Below are 18,652 nucleotides of genomic sequence, written 5' to 3'. Positions count from 1 at the left end.
ATTTTATGAGTCATATATTTTCTAGCATAATTTATTATAGGTAATTTCATTAATAATCAAATATTTCTTGACTGTGAATAGCTACTTTTAAGTCAATTGATCATTTTTTGTTTTAGCAAGCAGTTTATTGACTATATGCCCTTCCTGATTTCAACCACAGTGGGCCTAACCTTTGACTAAAAAGTCAAGCTGCAAGGCAGCAGCTTAGTGGTATACTTGACTCCCTCCACCACCACCCACAGGGGGTTTTGACTAAGCCATTTTGACTAGGGGAAAATATCCTTTTCCTTTTCCTAGACACAGCTGCCTTCTAAGGCTAACAGACCTGCTCTATCCACAACCTATTGCAGATTAACTTGGGGACAGAAGGATCTCATTTTACTATGGCGTACCACGTGGAGTCACTACAATAGTCTTGCTGTTAGTAGAATCTATGTTCTAGCAGGAAAGACACATTCTGCCTTCTTTTCACTCTGTGGAGCTAGCTAGAGGTCAAAGAGCATTCTCAGAAATTTGATACATAGAGACAACAATATGAGAAGAACAGTTGAGATTTATGACAGGAAAAGGTAAAACAGATGCAATTTTTACCTTGAGACAGATTATGGAAAAATACAGAGAGTAACAAAAGTACTGAACATGCTGTTTAGTAGTTCCCCAACAATAAATGTGGAGATATAGAGGGATAGAGGATTTTGACAGTAAAAGGCCTTTTTCACCACTCACAATCCTCCTCACTCAAGGTGAAATTACCCGGGGGGACCTCCCTCTGTTGTATGAAATGATTAAGGGTCCTTGTGCCTCGAGTCTCCACTGGAGTACACTGTCTACATGCTTTTAATTTTAGGGTGTCTGATGGTGCATGATCAACTCTCTGCTAAGGAGCTCTATTCATTAAGTCACCCAGAGGCCTGTGGGGGTCTTAATCTGGGTTTGGGAAGAACAAATTGATTTGTAATTAAGGTTGGGTTGCATCAAGGATCATCATTAAGCCCATATCTTTTTACTGTAGCCCATCCATCCATCCATCCATCCTCTTCCGCTTAACTGAGATCGGGTTGCGGGGGCAGCAGCTTGAGCAGAGATACCCAGACTTCCCTCTCCCTAGCCACTTCTTCTAGCTCTTTTCGGGAGAATCCTGAGGCATTCCTAGGTCAGCTGAGAGACATAATCCCTCCAGCGTGTCCTGGGTCTTCCCCGGGGCCTCCTCCTGGTTAGACGTGCCCAGAACACCTCACAAGGGAGGCGTCCAGGAGGCATCCTGATCAGATGCACGAGCCACCTTATCTGACTCCTCTCGATGCGGAGGACCAGCGGCTCTACTCTGAGCCCCTCCCGGATGACTGAGCTTCTCACCCTATCTTTAAGGGAAAGGCCAGACACCCTGCGGAAGGAACTCATTTCAGCCGCTTGTATTCGCGATCTTGTTCTTTCGGTCACTATCCCATAGCTCATGACCATAGGTGAGGGTAGGAACATAGATCTACTGGTACATTGAGAGCTTTGCCTTATGGCTCAGCTCCTTTTTCACCACGACAGACCGATGCAGAGCCCGCATCACTGTGGACGCTGCACTGATCCGTCTATTGATCTCATGCTCCATTCTTCCCTCACTCGTTAACAAGACCCCAAGATACTTGAACTCCTCCACTTGGGGCAGGATCTCACTCCTAACCCTGACAGGGCAGTCCACCCTTTTCCGGCTGAGGACCATGGTCTCGGATTTGGAGATGCTGATTCCCATCCCAGCCGCTTCACACTCAGCTGCGAACCGATCCAGAGAGAGCTGAAGATCACAGCCTGAAGAAGCAAACAGGACAACATCATCTGCAAAAAGCAGTGACCCAATCCTGAGTCCACCAAAACGGACCCCCTCAACGCCCTGGCTGCGCCTAGAAATTCTGTCCATAAAAGTTATGAGCAATGACAAAGGGCAGCCCTGGTGGAGTCCAACTCTCACTGGAAATGGGTTCAACTTACTGCCGGCAATGCAGACCAAGCTCTGACACCGGTTGTACAGGGACCGAACAGCCCTTATCAGGGGGTCCAGGTACCCCATACTCTCGGAGTACCCTACACAGGATTCCCCGATGGACACAGTCGAACGCCTTTTCCAAGTCCACAAAACACATGTAGACTGGTTGGACAAACTCCCATGTACCCTCCAGGACCCTACTAAGAGTGTAGAGCTGGTCCATTGTTCCGTGACCAGGACGAAAACCACACTGTTTCTCCTGAATCTGAGGTTCAACTATCTGATGGAACCTCCTCTCCAGGACCCCTGAATAGACTTTTCCAGGGAGGCTGAGGAGTGTGATCCCTCTGTAGTTGGAACGCACCCTCCGTTCCCCCTTCTTAAAGAGGGGGACCACCACCCCAGTCTGCCAATCCAGAGGCACTGTCCCAGATGTCCATGCGATGTTGCAGAGGCGCGTCAACCAAGAAAGTCCTACAACATCCAAAGCCGTGGGGAACTCCGGGTGTATCTCATCCAACCCCGGAGCCCTGCCACCAAGGAGTTTTTTGACCACCTCGGTGACCTCAGTCCCAGAGATGGGGGAGCCCACCTCCGAGTCCCCAGGCTCTGCTTCCTCATTGGAAGGCATGTTAGTGGGATTGAGGAGGTCTTCGAAGTACTTCCTCACCGACCCACAACGTCCTGAGTCCAGGTCAGCAGCGCACCATCCCCACCACATACAGTGTTGACACTGCACTGCTTCCCCCTACTGAGACGCCGGATGGTGGACCAGAATCTCCTCGAAGCCGTCCGAAAGTTGTTCTCCGTGGCCTCCCTAAACTCTTCCCACGCCCGAGTTTTTGCCTCAGCAACCACCAAAGCCGCATTCCGCTTAGCCTGCCAGTTCCTATTAGCTGCCTCCAGAGTCCCACAGGACAAAAGGGTCCTGTAGGACTCCTTCTTCAGCTTGACAGCATCCCTCACCGCTGGTGTCCACCAATGGGTTCGGGGATTGCCGCCACGACAGGCACCAACCACCTTACGGCCACAGCTTTGGTCAGCCACCTCAACAATAGAGGCACAGAACATGGCCCATTCGGACTCAATGTCCCCCACCTCCCTTGGGACATGGTCGAAGTTCTGCTGGAGGTGGGAGTTGAAGCTACTTCTGACAGTGGACTCTGACAGACGTTCCCAGCAGACCCTCACAACACGTTTGGGCCTACAAGGCCTGACCGGCATCCTCCCCCACCATCAAAGCCTACTCACCTCCCGGTGGTGATCAGTTGACAGCTCTGCCCCTCTCTTCACCAGAGTGTCGAAGACATGTGGCCACAAGTTTGACGACATGACCACAAAGTCGATCATCGAACTGAGGCCTAGGGTGTCCTAGTGCCAAGTGCTTTACTGTAGCTATGTATGTTATTATGAAGTGCAGTGGTGACTATGGGGCGGAGTGGTGGCTCTGACGCTAGGGATCTGCACCAGCAATCGGAAGGTTGTCAGTTTTAATCCCATAAAACGCTAAAAGTGACTCTACTCTGTCGGGCCCTTGAGCAAGGCACTTAACCTGCAATTGCTCCATCCTGGGTATGACGTTAATCTGCATCCAGCCCTGCATGTAGGTCCTCCAACCTGCAGGGAAAACTTGGAGGTTGGTGGTAGAATTGGCACTCCAGCCACCGTAAAAAATCTTACACTTTTCCATTCAATCTGAACTAGTGTGGTGCTGAGATATCAACTGTTGCATGGCTGCACTCAGGTCCTAATCTGGGATCCTGAGTTGGTTTGTCATGTGGTGGGTGCAGCAATGTGTTGTATCAGTGCATGCTCCTAACCTCTATGTATGTTATTACTAGGTTATTAGTAGATGAGACACCATTGTGCATGCTGTTTGCAGATGACAATGTGGCACCACTAAGAATATTATGGACAGGAAACTAGAACAGTGGAGAAGAACTATGGAGGATAGAGGTATTAAGGCTAGAAGTAAAAGGACAGAATACCTAATATTTGAGGGACAAGAACAAGATGGAGAAGTTAACCTCTAGGGAGAAAGGCTTAAAGGGTGTAAAAGTTAATTTATTTCAGATCAACCATAAAAGAGGATAGCGAGTTAGATCTAGAAATCTGAACATTACAGGATATTGAAATGGATGTGTGGAGTAAAAACCTTGATAAGATCAGGAATGAGAGATTCAGAAGTACAGTTAAAGTTTGGCAAATATCAAAAGAAAGTACAGAAAAGAAGGTTAAAGTGGCAAACTTGTGGAGAAGAACAATGGGTGTCAGGATGAAGAAGAGGACTACAGAAAGAAAAAACGTATGGACTGTGTGAAGGGGGATCTAAGGGAGAAAGGGGTAGCATGCGAGGAAGTATACAACAGATGAGAGCATATAAGCCAATACAGCAACCCCACATGAATGTGGGAAAAGCTTTAGAAGATAAATAAACTAAAGTTCTTCAGTTATACTTTCAGTTTAATAATGAGTAAGTATTGGACTTGCTAGTCAGCTTGCTAGCTAGTCAATTTAATTCAATATATTGTATAAGGGTACTGAATTTTAATTTGAGAAAATATGACTACTAGATACATGAATAGATGTAACACCATGGGGGAGTAACATTTCTTTGTCTGTTTAATTCTTCATTTGAAATTTTTATTAGAATTCATCCATGGCATGTAACTAAGGGGTTATTTAGGATCACATATATAAATAGTGTATACTTAGCGTGAAGTGACCGTTTTTGTTCAAGTCTATATTAAATATTCAAAATTTTTCCAATTGATTACATAGACAGATAATCATTACCGTAATAGAATTATAAAAGAGAAACAAGGACATTTCCCAATGGGATTAACAAAGTTTATCTTGATTAGATTAGATTAGATTAAATTAGATTAGATTGACATAAAGCAACTTCGACAAGGTAATATGGCAGAATTGGTATACTGTCATTTTTCTGAACCAAGACTTCAGTATCAGACTGTAATCATTTCTAAATTTACTAATTAATTACACATGTATACAATTGTGGTTCTGTACAATTCTATCAAGTACTTTTTCTATATCCAAAGATAGAAGCTCTTCAAGAGACTTGAAGGTGCAGATAATATATACGTATGTATAGTACTGATGTATAATCATGTATGCTTGTATAGTAGTGTAGAAATGTCAAACTAAGGAAATGGCTAGCATATAGATGTTTGACATAAATTTTTAAGGATGGACCTTTTCTCATTACCTTCAAAATACATTGTTAGAATTAATAATGAAAGTTTTGTGGATACTTTTTTTTTCCAACAACACCTTAAAGGGCAATCATTCAGACTGGTAGCTTTTCTGCTTTACAGTGGCTTAAAGAAACAAAGAGAGAAAGACTTTTTAAAAATGGCTTTATTTCAACAACACTGAAATTACTGTGAAAACAATATATAAAGCCTAACAACAAATGTTCTAAAACCAAACTCACTGAAACAAATGACAAAATTCTACTCGGCTCATTAATATGATTCCCACATAAAATCTCATCAATTCCTCAAATAAGTAAAAATCTTTCCATATTGTGTGAAAATTCATAAAAGTTAAATTTAAGTTTTAATAGACTAGACACCCCATTTTTTAAAAAATATATATAGTTTATAACCATATATAGATTTTCCAGCATACAACCATTTCATTTTCTCTTCCACTCTTCTGTTGTATTGAAAAAATATTGTGCAAGATAGTGACTATTTTTAAAATGCAATCACATGCACTATCTGTCAGTTTTTCCAGTTTTTCACTGCAATTTCTCTAAATGAAAGGCATACACTTCTAAGAGTAATACTACTCTGTTTCATTTCATTTGTTAATTGACGGTTTCTTGCCATTATTGCTGGTATATTGTTCAAGTAGTCGTTCAGAGGGTGTATAAGCAGAGTATGTTCCATCTCTGCTGTAAGACAGACAGTGGGTTTTTAAGTAATCAACAAAAATTGGAACACCTGTGCAAATTATTTGCTTCAACTTACAAGGCTTAATTTACTTTGATTCCTGCAGAACAACTGTAGGTTGTAACCAATTATCCCATTTGGAATATTCTGATATTTTCTTTTTTCAGTTTTTGCTAACCTAAATTTTAAATTTAAACCTCTGGCAGTTTACTGCTTATCTTTTTTCAGCACTTTTGGTCATTCATTGCATTTCAGCTGATTCAATTTGAAGAGAAAATGGAAAAACTGAGGAAAACATTTTGACCAGTAGTATACATATTTCCCTTAAGGGTTCTGATTAAACTATAAGCATGTTCTAGGTAACATTTTATAATGACTGTAAACAATAAATGCTTTGACATCCTAAGTATGAGCATTTTTTAACTTAATTTAAACCTGAATTATAAGAGATACACAGACATTATAATGTGGCCAGGAATGAAAACTAGGGTAGGCAGACAAAAGGTTGGAGTGCCAGCTTGGTCATCCCTAATTGTAACTATAATAATAGCCATGCAGTGGCAAAAGAACAAAGAAAATATGGAAAGTGTCAGCCTTGCAACTATGTAGTCATAGCAATGAAGTTGGAACTCTGTCCTCCTCGAGTTTTGGACCAAATACTGACACCACCTTCCCTGTAAGGTTCCTTTTTGTGCTGTTGGCTCCTGAAGGGGCAGGATCTTCTCAGAGTGATGTAGGCAGAGTTAGGCATCATCCTTGGACAGCTTTTTGAAGATACATGGGAAAGAAAAGATACTGTTAGCATCAGCTCTCCCTTTCATCCTGGGGTAGAGCTGCTTACCTCACAAGAGCCAGGAAGGTGGTCCCCAGGTGCATATGCATGACAACATATTAATTATTATAAATGAGTACAGTGAATCAAAGAAAACACAAAGCATCTGTATAAAATGAATCACAAATCAAGAGCCTTTCTTAATTAACTTTCCTATATCCAACAACTTTCTTCAGCCTCCTTTGAGAAATACAGTCCTTTCACCATGTCTTAGATGTGCTTCTCAGTCTTCTCCTAGTAGACTTTTCCTTGTATACCTCCCAGTAGAGACATACAAGGTTCATTCCAAACACATGCCCAAACAGATTGAACTGGCTCCTTTTGATTCAGAGCATAAGAAGTGCTACTCCAATGCCCACCAGCACTGCAGAATGAGTACAACAATACTGTGAAGGAGTGTCAGTTCAGCCAAAGTTATTGCATTCTCATTATTTCATTCATTACCAGAGCTCATGACTTCTGATGATAGACTTTATCTGCAGACTTAGCTCCTGCTTTATCAATACGATCCAGTATTGCCACTGTCACTGCACCAATTCATTGGTCAATCTCACAATCATCTCTAATCCTCTTCAAGACACTTAAACCCCTCCTCCTAGAGTAGCTGTTCACCCTTTTCTTGCAGGGAACAAGTCATACTTTTCCAGGAGAAGACAATGAACACAGATTTGGAGGTGCTAATTCTCATCCAATTCTTGGAGGTACTGGAGATCACAGAGTGACAAAGTCAATAGGACAATATCATCTTACTGCACACATAGCAGAGATGAAGCACTTACCTTCCAATTCTTTGCTATATTGTGTTATCATGTCCATGAAAATCTTAAACTGGAGAGGAGACATGGCAGAACTTTGGAGAGGTTCAGCAGCCATATGGAATGATCTCAACCTACTATCAGATATGTAAATACAACTCTCATACAGCAAATACTGAGACTAAGTGGCAAATACTGTAGCAGGGACCCCAGAAACATGCTGTTTTTAGCACTTTCCATAAGATTTCATTGAATGAACTTTGATTCACTTTTTACAAGTCCACAAAGCAAATGTACACAGTATTGTCAAACTCCAATGACCTGGGGCCTCATGTATAACGCCGTACTTAGAACTCACACTATAACATGGCGTAAGCATAAAATCAGGAATGTGCGTACGCACAGAAAAATCCAGATGCAGGAATCTGTATGTACGTAAACTTTCACGTTCTTCCACTAGATAAATCCCGATCAACGTGAAAAGTAACGCACGTGCACGCGCCTTCTGTCCCACCCCAACTCCTCCCAGAATTACGCCTCTTTGAATATGCAAATCGATATAAATAGCCTTCTGAGAAAAGACAATGGGAAAAGCACGGGGAAAATATAAGAATTTCAGCGAATACCAAGTGGAGGCAAAGGAAAAACGTACTATTTGTTGGTTTAAACAGTGGTATAATCAACAAAAGGAAGTTGATCGAGTGACAGAGTGTCGGAGAAACTCGAAACCTCAATTTCACAAAGTCGCACAGTGCCCGAAATAAAAAAGAAATCACATATCAAAGTCGCCGTGAAAAGGCAAGTCGTAGCCCACCGTCTGAGTGTCATATGAAAGCTTATTAGGGTACAGACAAAAAAAATAGGCACACAGTGGGAAAAAAGCACGAAATGTCAACTTTAATCTCGAAATTTCCACTTTAATCACGTAGTTTATTTTGCCATTAAAGTAGAACATCATAAACTTCATCTGAAAATCGTTTAATTTACTAGTTTCTCAAATCCCATTGTAACTAAAGTAGGACGTTAAATGCTTTGTTCTGTATTTGATCTTCTTTGTGCTCTGTGTGTGAATCACTACCTGCTTCTTAAACGGGCTTTCTCTTTCTCCGACAGGACACATAATCCATTACATTCGTGATATTACAGCTCTCTGAATAATTAAAATATTGAGATGTATACGTGATATCTTTTTCATGATGATAGGAATGAAAGCATGTTATTAAACATGGGAACACGGTGGCGCAGTGCTTGTTCATATCTGACGCAAGAGGCTTGCTGCGCCATGCGCGACCTTCAATGAAATAATTTATCACAGCAGTACTGTCTCTTTCAAACGTACTAACCTCCAATTCCTGTCCTTACTTTCTTTCTCCAAATACCCAATCGCCACACAATCAGCTATGTAAGCCATTTGTAAGCTTAGAACGCCGATTCTTCAAATAAGGAACATTGAAATATCTTCGTAGTACATGTTTAATTATTCTATCCGTCTATCTTTCCAGTGTCGCGTCAGCGCAAGAATACAACGCAATGCAGGAACAATCCATGAACTAGCTAGCACTGCGGCACCGTGTCCTCACATGTTTAATTATTAACAATACAGATTATTTAAATGAAGTTAAAGTTTTATCTGTATATTATAATCAACATATTTTGCTGCATTTCATCTTAAAAATGAATACCGTCATCATATGTAAATACGCGCTTTATAAAGCGGCGCAGGTTGTGCAATATTATAACTGTAGTGCAAGTTTACAGTGAAGTGATTGTACTTATAAGTAAACAGTTCTACAAGGAGCACTTGATGGAATGATTGAGTGCGTTTAGAGTTCTTGGGATGAAACGTTTTCTAAACCGCGAAGTCCGTACTGGGAAGTCTCTAAAGTGTTTTACCATGGCTGAGTCAGCGTCTGCTTCATGCTGTATACCGATAATTCTCTTTCCGATCAGCTGCTGCTGTAATTCCCCATTCAGATACAGTGATATAAATACTCCGAGTGGTGCAGCGAGAGTAATATGGAAAAAGATGATCTGCTGTGGCAACCCTTAACGGGAGCAGCTGAAAGAAGAAGATGCAGTGAGAGTTACAACGCTAAAGCAGTTATGGTATTTGGAATACTATGGCTATTCCCTGGACCATTATATTGCTGCAGGTTAATTACAATCAGATGCATTACACTAATAAACAATATGCAGTTAGTTTTAGTGTATTTATAAAGCTGCGTCATGAATGTGGAGCTAAGAAAGAAAGGGTGACCACACAGGAACAGTAGCACTGCTTTGACGCTGGGTCCGCCAGTCTGCAAAACCAAGCGGAGAAATTGCGTACACCAAGGTATGAGGTACCGTGGAAATGTGCGTGGCTTTACGCCAAGTTTAGGTTTTATACATTGCGATTTGAGCATGGAAACGTTCGTATGCAACATTTCTGTGCGTATACACCGTTTATACATGAGGCCCCTGAAGTGTTCCTGTCAGGAAAAACAGTTGGGACACTTCGACAAGGCCAAGCTTAAATTTATAATGCTTTTCCTGAGGTGCAGTTATTGGATAGTGTCTCCCCTCCTAGGACTGTGACCTTAGCATAGTAGAGTGAGGTTGAATGTTGGAATGATCCTTAGATTTACCTTGTCTGAAGATATTTGCTCCAAGTAGGGTTACACAGGGCACAAATATCCAATGAGAAGGCCCAGACAAAGAGCAATTCACAAATGATCATCATAAATGTCTTAATTAAATTGAAGAGGGACACTGGCTCCCAATAGTTTACCCAGACCTGAGAGTGGTATTTTCGGGCAAATGCCTGATGGCCAACTGACAACAACTCTGAATCCAGGAATAGGTCCCATTATCCCTTTTCAGAGCATGAAAGCCTTCCTTGTGAATTTATTACTCAGAAGGTGAAGGGTGAGGTTCAGGTGCAATAAGAGTCAGGTGTCAGACAAAAGTAGGATGGATTTAAGCTTACTACAACTTGGCAACAGGAAATGGCTCTTGCGACCTGAAAATTTGGCATGTGCACTGTTTGGTAAGTAGTGTATTAATTTTTTAAAAAGTATACTTTTTCACTACAGGTATCATCAGAACAGCTTTACCAAATATGAACCGGGAAAACAAAGAAAAATATCAAGTTGTCATTCAAGCCAAGGACATGGCAGGGCAGATGGGTGGATTATCTGGGACTACCACAGTCAACATTACTCTAACTGATGTAAATGATAATCCTCCTCGTTTCCCACAGAGTAAGTTTTCTATCTAATATTTTTATTTAGTTTTTGGTTATTTCAAAATAATAAAATTCCTTTAATATATTGTTCCTTCCAAATTATTAAAATGTCCTACTAAAGCTACTGCTGTCTATAGGCGACTATCTACTTTTGAATTCTATCACTGTATTTTTTTCTAGTATTTAATTTTCAACCCTGTGACTCTGCTCTGGATAAGCGGGTTTGGAAGATGAATGGATGGACATTGTATTTAACTTCTATCTAGCTTCCTTGATGTTTAACTTGACTGGGGTCAATTTCCTGAAAGTATCGTAAGGCTAAGAACATTGTAAACCCCATCTTAGGATCTAATTTTAATTTATGAGTATTTCCCAAAACTCGACATAACTAAAGGTAAATCCTTTGAAATCTACATGCTCCCCATTCCACTCATTGATTGCTAAATGATTCTTAAACTGGCTGTTTCTAGCGCCAACTGTAGCAATAGCTGACACAAGACAGAACACTTTAAGTGCATGATAAGACAGTTCTCTAAACATTTCAAATACTAAGATTTATAATGGATTTATAATGGTGACGATTGAATTATCATGATGAAATTAATTAATGCATTGGTATAATTCTATTATAGGGGTACATTGTTAAGTACATATAAATATTATGTACTGTTAAAAATGACAGGTTTATAAGTTAATAATATTTATATGTTCTTTAAATGTTTTGAAGCATCTGTGTTCTAAGATTGCTGTCAGCTTTACTTTCATGGGAGTTTTCTGTATGGCAATTGGTTATGGAGAGAAACGGGAGAAAGGAAAAGGAAAAGAGAAGAATTGGGGGCTGATCATTTTGGGCATGAGATAGTATGGCTACAGTAAATAAAGCATACTCAGAAGAATGTCCATTGAATTCTGTATCTATGTTTCCAATCACCACCTCACCAACCCAAATTTCACATATTATTTAAGTTAAATCGTTAAATCTTAGGAGTGTAGCTGATATCCTTTTATATGTCCAGCCTCCTGCAAGTTTGTCACCTGCTGTAAAGTTTACCTGCATTGAACATAGACATGATTTGCAGTCACTCTGATCTTTTCACCGATATTTTGTATGCAAAGTGGCCAGAGCGTAACCATAATATTTTCAGCAGTTTATCAGAAGATAAGCAATGGCCAGTTTGTAGGTGGACAATTACTGGGTAAAATCAGGTATCCCTTTCATGCATACCTGTTGACACCTGTAAGGAGCCCTTAGATTGTGGCCAAAGAACAATTCAGTGTGACATTTTAGAAAACCTGCAGCACGGTGGATTGTAAAGTATTAGCTTAGTTATATGTAAAACGTGCTGACACTGTCTTTGTAAAATGCCAGGTGACATTAACTTTGCTATGATATGATGGTTCTATATGCAAAGGGGCCCAAACTTGCCATTACAGCAGGTGTACAACTGTCAAAGAAAAAGGGAAAGGGTAATTAAAGGATAGAAATTCAAAATTTTCTGATTATGGGATGAAAGGTCTATATAAGGCTGGTGTAGATTCTAGGCATCATAACTAACATCTTACTGTTAATAATCATTTGTTTCTAATTAAAATACTTCATTTGCATTTCTTTAGATTTAAATTGACCTGTAAAATTTGAGAAATAAACATAACATGCAACGTCCAAGGGAGTGTGAAGTTTTTTTAATACATAATGGGATTTATTTACTTAATTTACAGATTGTGAAGAATCACAGATTATAAGCATAAAATATACACACAAACACTTCACAAATTACCGAGTTGTCTAGGAGGTGCATATGTATCTGAAAAGTGAGTAAAGATAAGTTGTGATGTGCAGGCCTATTCTCCTTACTGTCTTTTCTCACTTTTGTTTGTCTCGCTTTTGAAATGGCTGCCACATGCCTTAGTTACATAAGAATGCTCTGCTGTCCACTATTCTTTAGAAAAGTGTAGTTTTATGGCAAATATTGTAATCCATTTCGAATCCATCTCAAAAATAATATCTATCTGAATTTGTAATTATTTATACCTTTGTCTTATTTGGTTAATTATTATATCACGTTTACTTCTTATTAGTTTCCACAACTTTATTTCATCCCTTCAAACAACCAAATAAGTCACCAATTGTTGTCAATAAATCATTTTTCAATCAACTTATGATGGTTTTACATAGGAAACTTCAGGGGCATGGTTAACAAAGTAGTATTTTATACTCTCTCATAAAATAGTTGATTAAGAGGAGTTTTGGGAAACACATGAAAAAGTTGCACTAATATTACATATGTCTGTCATAAAAGTGCTTGTTAACCACTAAGTCTTATTGTTTTCAGGAAACCTGAATGTTTGCTCTTTGCAGATGCTTCAACTATTTATATTGTTAGAATATGTAGGACTAATTTATGCCTGGCTGGCAACTGACAATAGTTTTGTTATTTCCGTGACATAATTGTTCTGACCAGTAGGTAATTACATTGTATTTTTTATGTATATATAATCACAATGTTTTTTATAATTCATTCATTATCTAAGCTCATAAATTTCATCATAGGTATTAAAGGGGGTGGGAGAGCCAACCCAAAAGAACTAAAAATAGCTAAAAAAATGTTATGGTTTATAGTGAAAACAACTACAATGTTGTATTTTATTGTGGGCAATTTTAAATTTTCTGTTCATAATACTATAGCTGTAAAAATATTTAGAGATGGTCCACTGTAATATGCCAGCTTTTTAAAAAAACAATAGCATTGTCATATTAATAAATTTTAAGATCACCACAAAGAGCAGCCGAAACAACAATAACACCACTATTCTTGCTTTTTAGACAGAAACAACAAGGTCTTGAAGCTCTGCACAGAACAGAAACAAGAGCGGGCATTATTTAGTACTAGCCAAGCCGCATAATCATGCCGCTTTTTTAATGATTTTTAAGTACAGGGAAAAAAATGAACATTTGAAAAATCCGTAATTTAATAAACCACCAAGAAAAGTAACATTGCATTAATGCACACTACGAACAAACATACAATCATCGTTCAGTACAAAGGGCAGGGACGTAATCAGTGCGAGTGTATGACCCGCACTTACTGGGAATTCCTCGTTCGTGGGGAACAATTGCAAGCCCCAGTCTCCATCACGAATGGGGTTCAACGGCTTACCCACGCCTGTCGGCGCTGGGTAGACACACGTTGATCCATTCAGTGTAGCACACGAGCAGTACCAGACATCCAAGGGCATCACAGACCTGTTAATGCTCAATCTCACGTGGCTGAAAGCCACTTGTCCCTCTAAGAAGTTGGATGCTGACCAGTTGGCGATCGCGTAACTATTTAGCAGTAGGAAGTCTCATTCGCTTTCGGAATTAACCAGACAAATCGCTCCACTAACTAAGAACAGCCATGCACCACCACCCAGAGAATCGAGAAAGAGCTATCAATCTGTCAATCCTCTCCGTGTCCGGGCCAAGTGAGGTTTCCCGTGTTGAGTCAAATTAAGCAAAATTTGTGTGTGGTGAGTTGTTGCGTCCAGGCACATGAGCAGGCACTGTGAATGCCTTGGGAGCGTGGGTGGACACGTGCAGGGGAATAATGAGTACCTATATATCTTCTTAGATATCGAAAGCGTCTGATGCGGTGTTTGGTGAATTGTTGCAGTTTGTGAGTTAGCAGTTGTGATGGTTTTACACTCCAGTACATTGCGTTGAACGCTGGTAACAGTCAGGTGGACGGGCGGGCAGGCGTTCTCGTCCCATGCTCTTAGAGTTGGTGGGCGTGTCTCTGTATCGGTTCAAGTTGTTGGGTGGTGCTTTGTCGTTTGTATCCCATGGTCGGACGACTTGGTGGATTATATATAGAAGCGCAGCCGAAACCGAAAAGAATAATGAAAAGTCAGTGTGGCTCAGTGGTGCATCTGTACTGTAGCAGAGACGAAAGCGAGTTGGTGGGCATGAGTTGGTGGGCTGGGCTTTGTGAGTTGACTGACTGACATGGCTATTTTTTGTGTATCCCATGATTGTCTTCTGGCAGTGTGAATGCCTCGAGAGACAGGGTGTCCTTGTTTGATGAGTTGTTGCAGTTTGTGAGTGCATACAGCGATTCACATCCGCGACAAACATGATTTTTCTTAGATGGTCCTGTTGCGTCCAACCTCGCACTCGAAACATACACACTGCCTGGTCATGTGACCACTCACAAGAGCAACTGACAGAGACCCGCCCACCAACTCGAAGACCATGGGATACCCCTCGCAAACTGTTTTACACGCTGCATACAGTGATTCACATCCGCGACAAACAAACTGTTTTACACGCTGCATACAGTGATTCACATCCGCAACAAACATGCCTCTTCTTAGATGGTCCTGCCGCATCCACCCTTGTTCTCGAAGCATACACACCGTCTGGTCATGTGCCCGCTCGCAAGAGCAACTCACGGAGACCCGCCCACCAACTCTAAGACCATGGCGTGTAAAACAGTTTGCGATGGTGGATGCGGTTGTGCGTCATAACCGAAAAGAATAATGAAAAGTCAACGTGGCTCAGAGGTGCATGTGGAGTGTAGCAGAGATGAACGCGAATGATGCCCTGTGTTGTGAGTTGCTGCATTCGAGTTGGTGGGCGTGGCTCGGTGAGTTGTCGTCGTATCCAATGACGCCGTGTTTTGTGAGTTGCTGTGTCCAAGTTGGTGGGCGTGGCTCTGCGAGTTGTCGTATCCAATGGTCTTAGAGTTGGTGGGCGTGGCTCCATCCTGCATGCTTCCATGGGTGTCTTGCTTGTGCTGGCGGCAGCTTAGTGAATTATATATATAGATTTCATTTTTGACAGTGTCACGGTGTGCAGGAGCCTATCCAACCAGCACTGGTGCAAGGCAGAAATAGTCAGTCTCAGGGCCCACTCACATATCTGCCCACAATCACACTTAATCTGAGCCAAATTGGAACCAGAATGTTAGAGAAAAATACTGGTAGTAAGAGGTAAATATAAATAAATTAAATGTAATAAGTAGATGTGTATAGCCACATACCAAATGGAAGTTTTTCATTTTTTGTGGTCCAACTGTAGAGCACATAGTCATATAAAGAAACACAAAGTGATCACACTAGTATTTTTTGTACTTACAGAAATGTCTTTTTTACTGTAAATCATTTGTTGTTGCTATTATTATTAAATGGCTGACACCTTTATCCAAGCTGACTTATAACATTTGAGATACAATTGGTTACATTTCTTTTGTTTTTCCAATTGGAGCACAGGCAGGTGAAGAGATTTGCTCATGGTCACAGTGTCAGTAGCAGGATCTGAACCCAGAACGTATGGGTTTGAAGTCCAAAGCCTTAACCACTATACTACACCGCACTGCCTAGCTGATACAGTGCCATTTATTAAACTGCAAGATCAGTTTAAATTGTTCCTTAATGATCATTAAATTTCTTTCTAAGGTATGCATAATGCTCCATGCCTTCCACATCTGAGATATGTAGATATTTTTCTTCTTTGAATAAGTCGAAGTTGTTAACTACTACTATTTCCAATACCACAAGTGACATTTATTTAAAAACTAATTATAGCAATAATATTTTTTTTACTATGTGTTCTGTCTGAAAAAATATGTAGCATATTCAACGACAGCTAGACATTTGCAGTACTCACAATTGTGATAGAGGTCTTGACTTAACATTAATAGCAGAAAAGAGAAATGTGGGTCATCTGACAATGCCAGTCAAGGGATACCTTCAAATCTGCTACTGAAAAATTTTGCATTTTAATGTAAATGTAAATTATGTCATGCTTTTCATATTAAAGATTACCTACTTCAGTATCATAGAACAATTACGTGTAAAGAGTACAATAAAATCTGAAATACCATACATAGTTAACTGACTATGCTGTCCTTAAAAGACTGACAGTCACTCTTGACACCTAAACCTAATTAAAGGTCATTCCGTTAATTTGTGAGTTTAGTCGAATAAGAAAGTTGTGATTGATGAATAAGCATTTTTAGTTTTTTCATTTTATTATTAAAGATTTGTATTAGTGGACGATTAGTTGTCCCATATACTGTAGTTTTGCAGATTTTCATCTTTTGGATTTTACATTTTCTCTTTCATTTGGGAGAATGGTATGATGATAATGAATGAAAAAATAAAGGTTTTTTTATGTAAACTGCACTCATCTGTATAAAATAACAGAACATAGCATTTGTATATTACCAGAGAGGAACTACCTCATCACAGTAGTATCACTTACAGAGGTGTTTAAATATAAACCTTTGCACGTCATGTGTTTTTTAGGTGCATATTTTTACCTTGACACACTTTTCTTTTCTGCATTATGCATATAGTAGTTTAATACACAATCTGTGTGCTTTCTTTAAAACAATGCAGAATAGAGCTATTGTGAACTGATTTGTAAACAACTGTTTTTAGCAAGGGCAGCATGGTGGCGCAGTGGTAGCGCTGCTGCCTCGCATTAAGGAGACCTGGGTTCGCTTCCCAGGTCCTCCCTTCGTGGAGTTTGCATGTTCTCCCTGTGTCTGTGTGGGTTTCCTCCCACAGTCCAAAGACATGCAGGTAAGGTGCATTCGCGATCCTAAATTGTCCCTAGTGTGTGTGTGTGCCCAGCGGTGTGCTGGCGCCCTGCCCGGGGTTTGTACCTGCCTTGCACCCTGTATTGGCTGGGATTGGCTCCAGCAGAATCCCATGACCCTGTGTTCGGATTCAGCGGGTTGGATAATGGATGGATGGATAATGGATGGATGGATGTTTTTAGCAGAAAACCTCCCATTTTATGATTCTTTATAATTGTTTCTGCAACTCTTTTGAGGACGATTTTATTGTTTTCATATTAATCTGTAAATGTTGACAAATATATATTTTTCATTTCTGTTCTATAAACAAAGAAACAATGTTTCAAGTTGAGAACTGAAACTGGTATGTCACTGTGTTAAATTGCATGTCCTATTGCAACAGGTTAAGAGAATTAAACCTGTTTAGTCTTGAACAGATACGGCTATATGAAAGCATTAAAATTCTGAAAGGAATCGATAAGGTTAATCCAATGGAAAACTTGTTTTTCAATCATTCAATCGTGTACCTGAGGTAATGAATTAAAACAGGAAGTACTAGTTCAAAATCCAGCATAAGATCCTTGACACAAAAAGCTTCTCTGAATCCCTGTACCATAAATTGCTGCGTTCCTGGTAGTCTGTGTATGCAAACTATCCATCCATCCATTTTCCAACCCGCTGAATCCGAACACAGGGTCACGGGGGTCTGCTGGAGCCAATCCCAGCCAACACAGGGCACAAGGCAGGAACCAATCCCGGGCAGGGTGCCAACCCACCGCAGGTATGCAAACTAGAATTTAGAAATTTATACCTATTTAATCTTTCAGAGTTGTGTTTAGAAACCTGAGAATTTATAAAAAGATAGGCCTATAACCCCATCTTAAGTGGTAGGAAAAAAACAGTAATATTTGTTTTTAAAGGAATACACCACCTAAAAATGATATTTTTTACTATGTTACTGCAGTTTGTAGTGATGGCCGAGAAAAAATAAATAATCTCATGTTTTCATGGAGAACAGACATAACAACGTTTATGATAGAAAGGTAGCCTTGGGTGACCAACGCTGAACAACAGCAAACATATCAAAAATATCCATGAAATAATCTCATGTTGCTCGTGTCACATAATTTACATGTCAAGACTTCAAGTTGTACGGTCACAACATGCAAAACATATGTAGTTTTTGGCTAAATTATTATTAAATAAATACCTCAGGAAAATGAAAGTAGCCCACAAACAGGAAGCCCTAACATGGGATCACTCTTTTGAATTGAAAATAGAACTCTTGACCAATACCAGAGGAGGACTTTGTGAGTATACAACTTGATGACTTAATATATGGATTACACAACATGAGTAATGTGAGTTTTTTTCATGGACA

At 40.1% G+C, this 18,652-nt stretch overlaps 1 protein-coding gene across 1 annotated transcript in view; it reads left to right on the top strand.

Annotated features, from left to right (window-relative positions):
- The window catches only part of LOC114653471 (cadherin-6-like), a 342,207-nt gene that overhangs the window by 261,421 nt on the left and 62,134 nt on the right, over positions 1-18,652 (top strand). The window contains exon 5 of the mRNA XM_028803817.2: positions 10,557-10,724. Coding sequence (XP_028659650.1) covers positions 10,557-10,724 — 168 coding nt within the window. The remainder of the gene's footprint in view (positions 1-10,556; positions 10,725-18,652) is intronic.

Source organism: Erpetoichthys calabaricus, chromosome 6, assembly GCF_900747795.2.
Source record: "Erpetoichthys calabaricus chromosome 6, fErpCal1.3, whole genome shotgun sequence".
In the NCBI taxonomy this organism is placed as follows: domain Eukaryota; kingdom Metazoa; phylum Chordata; class Cladistia; order Polypteriformes; family Polypteridae; genus Erpetoichthys; species Erpetoichthys calabaricus.
The sequence above is the reverse complement of the archived record's forward strand: the minus strand, read 5'-3'. Positions and strand labels throughout refer to the sequence as shown.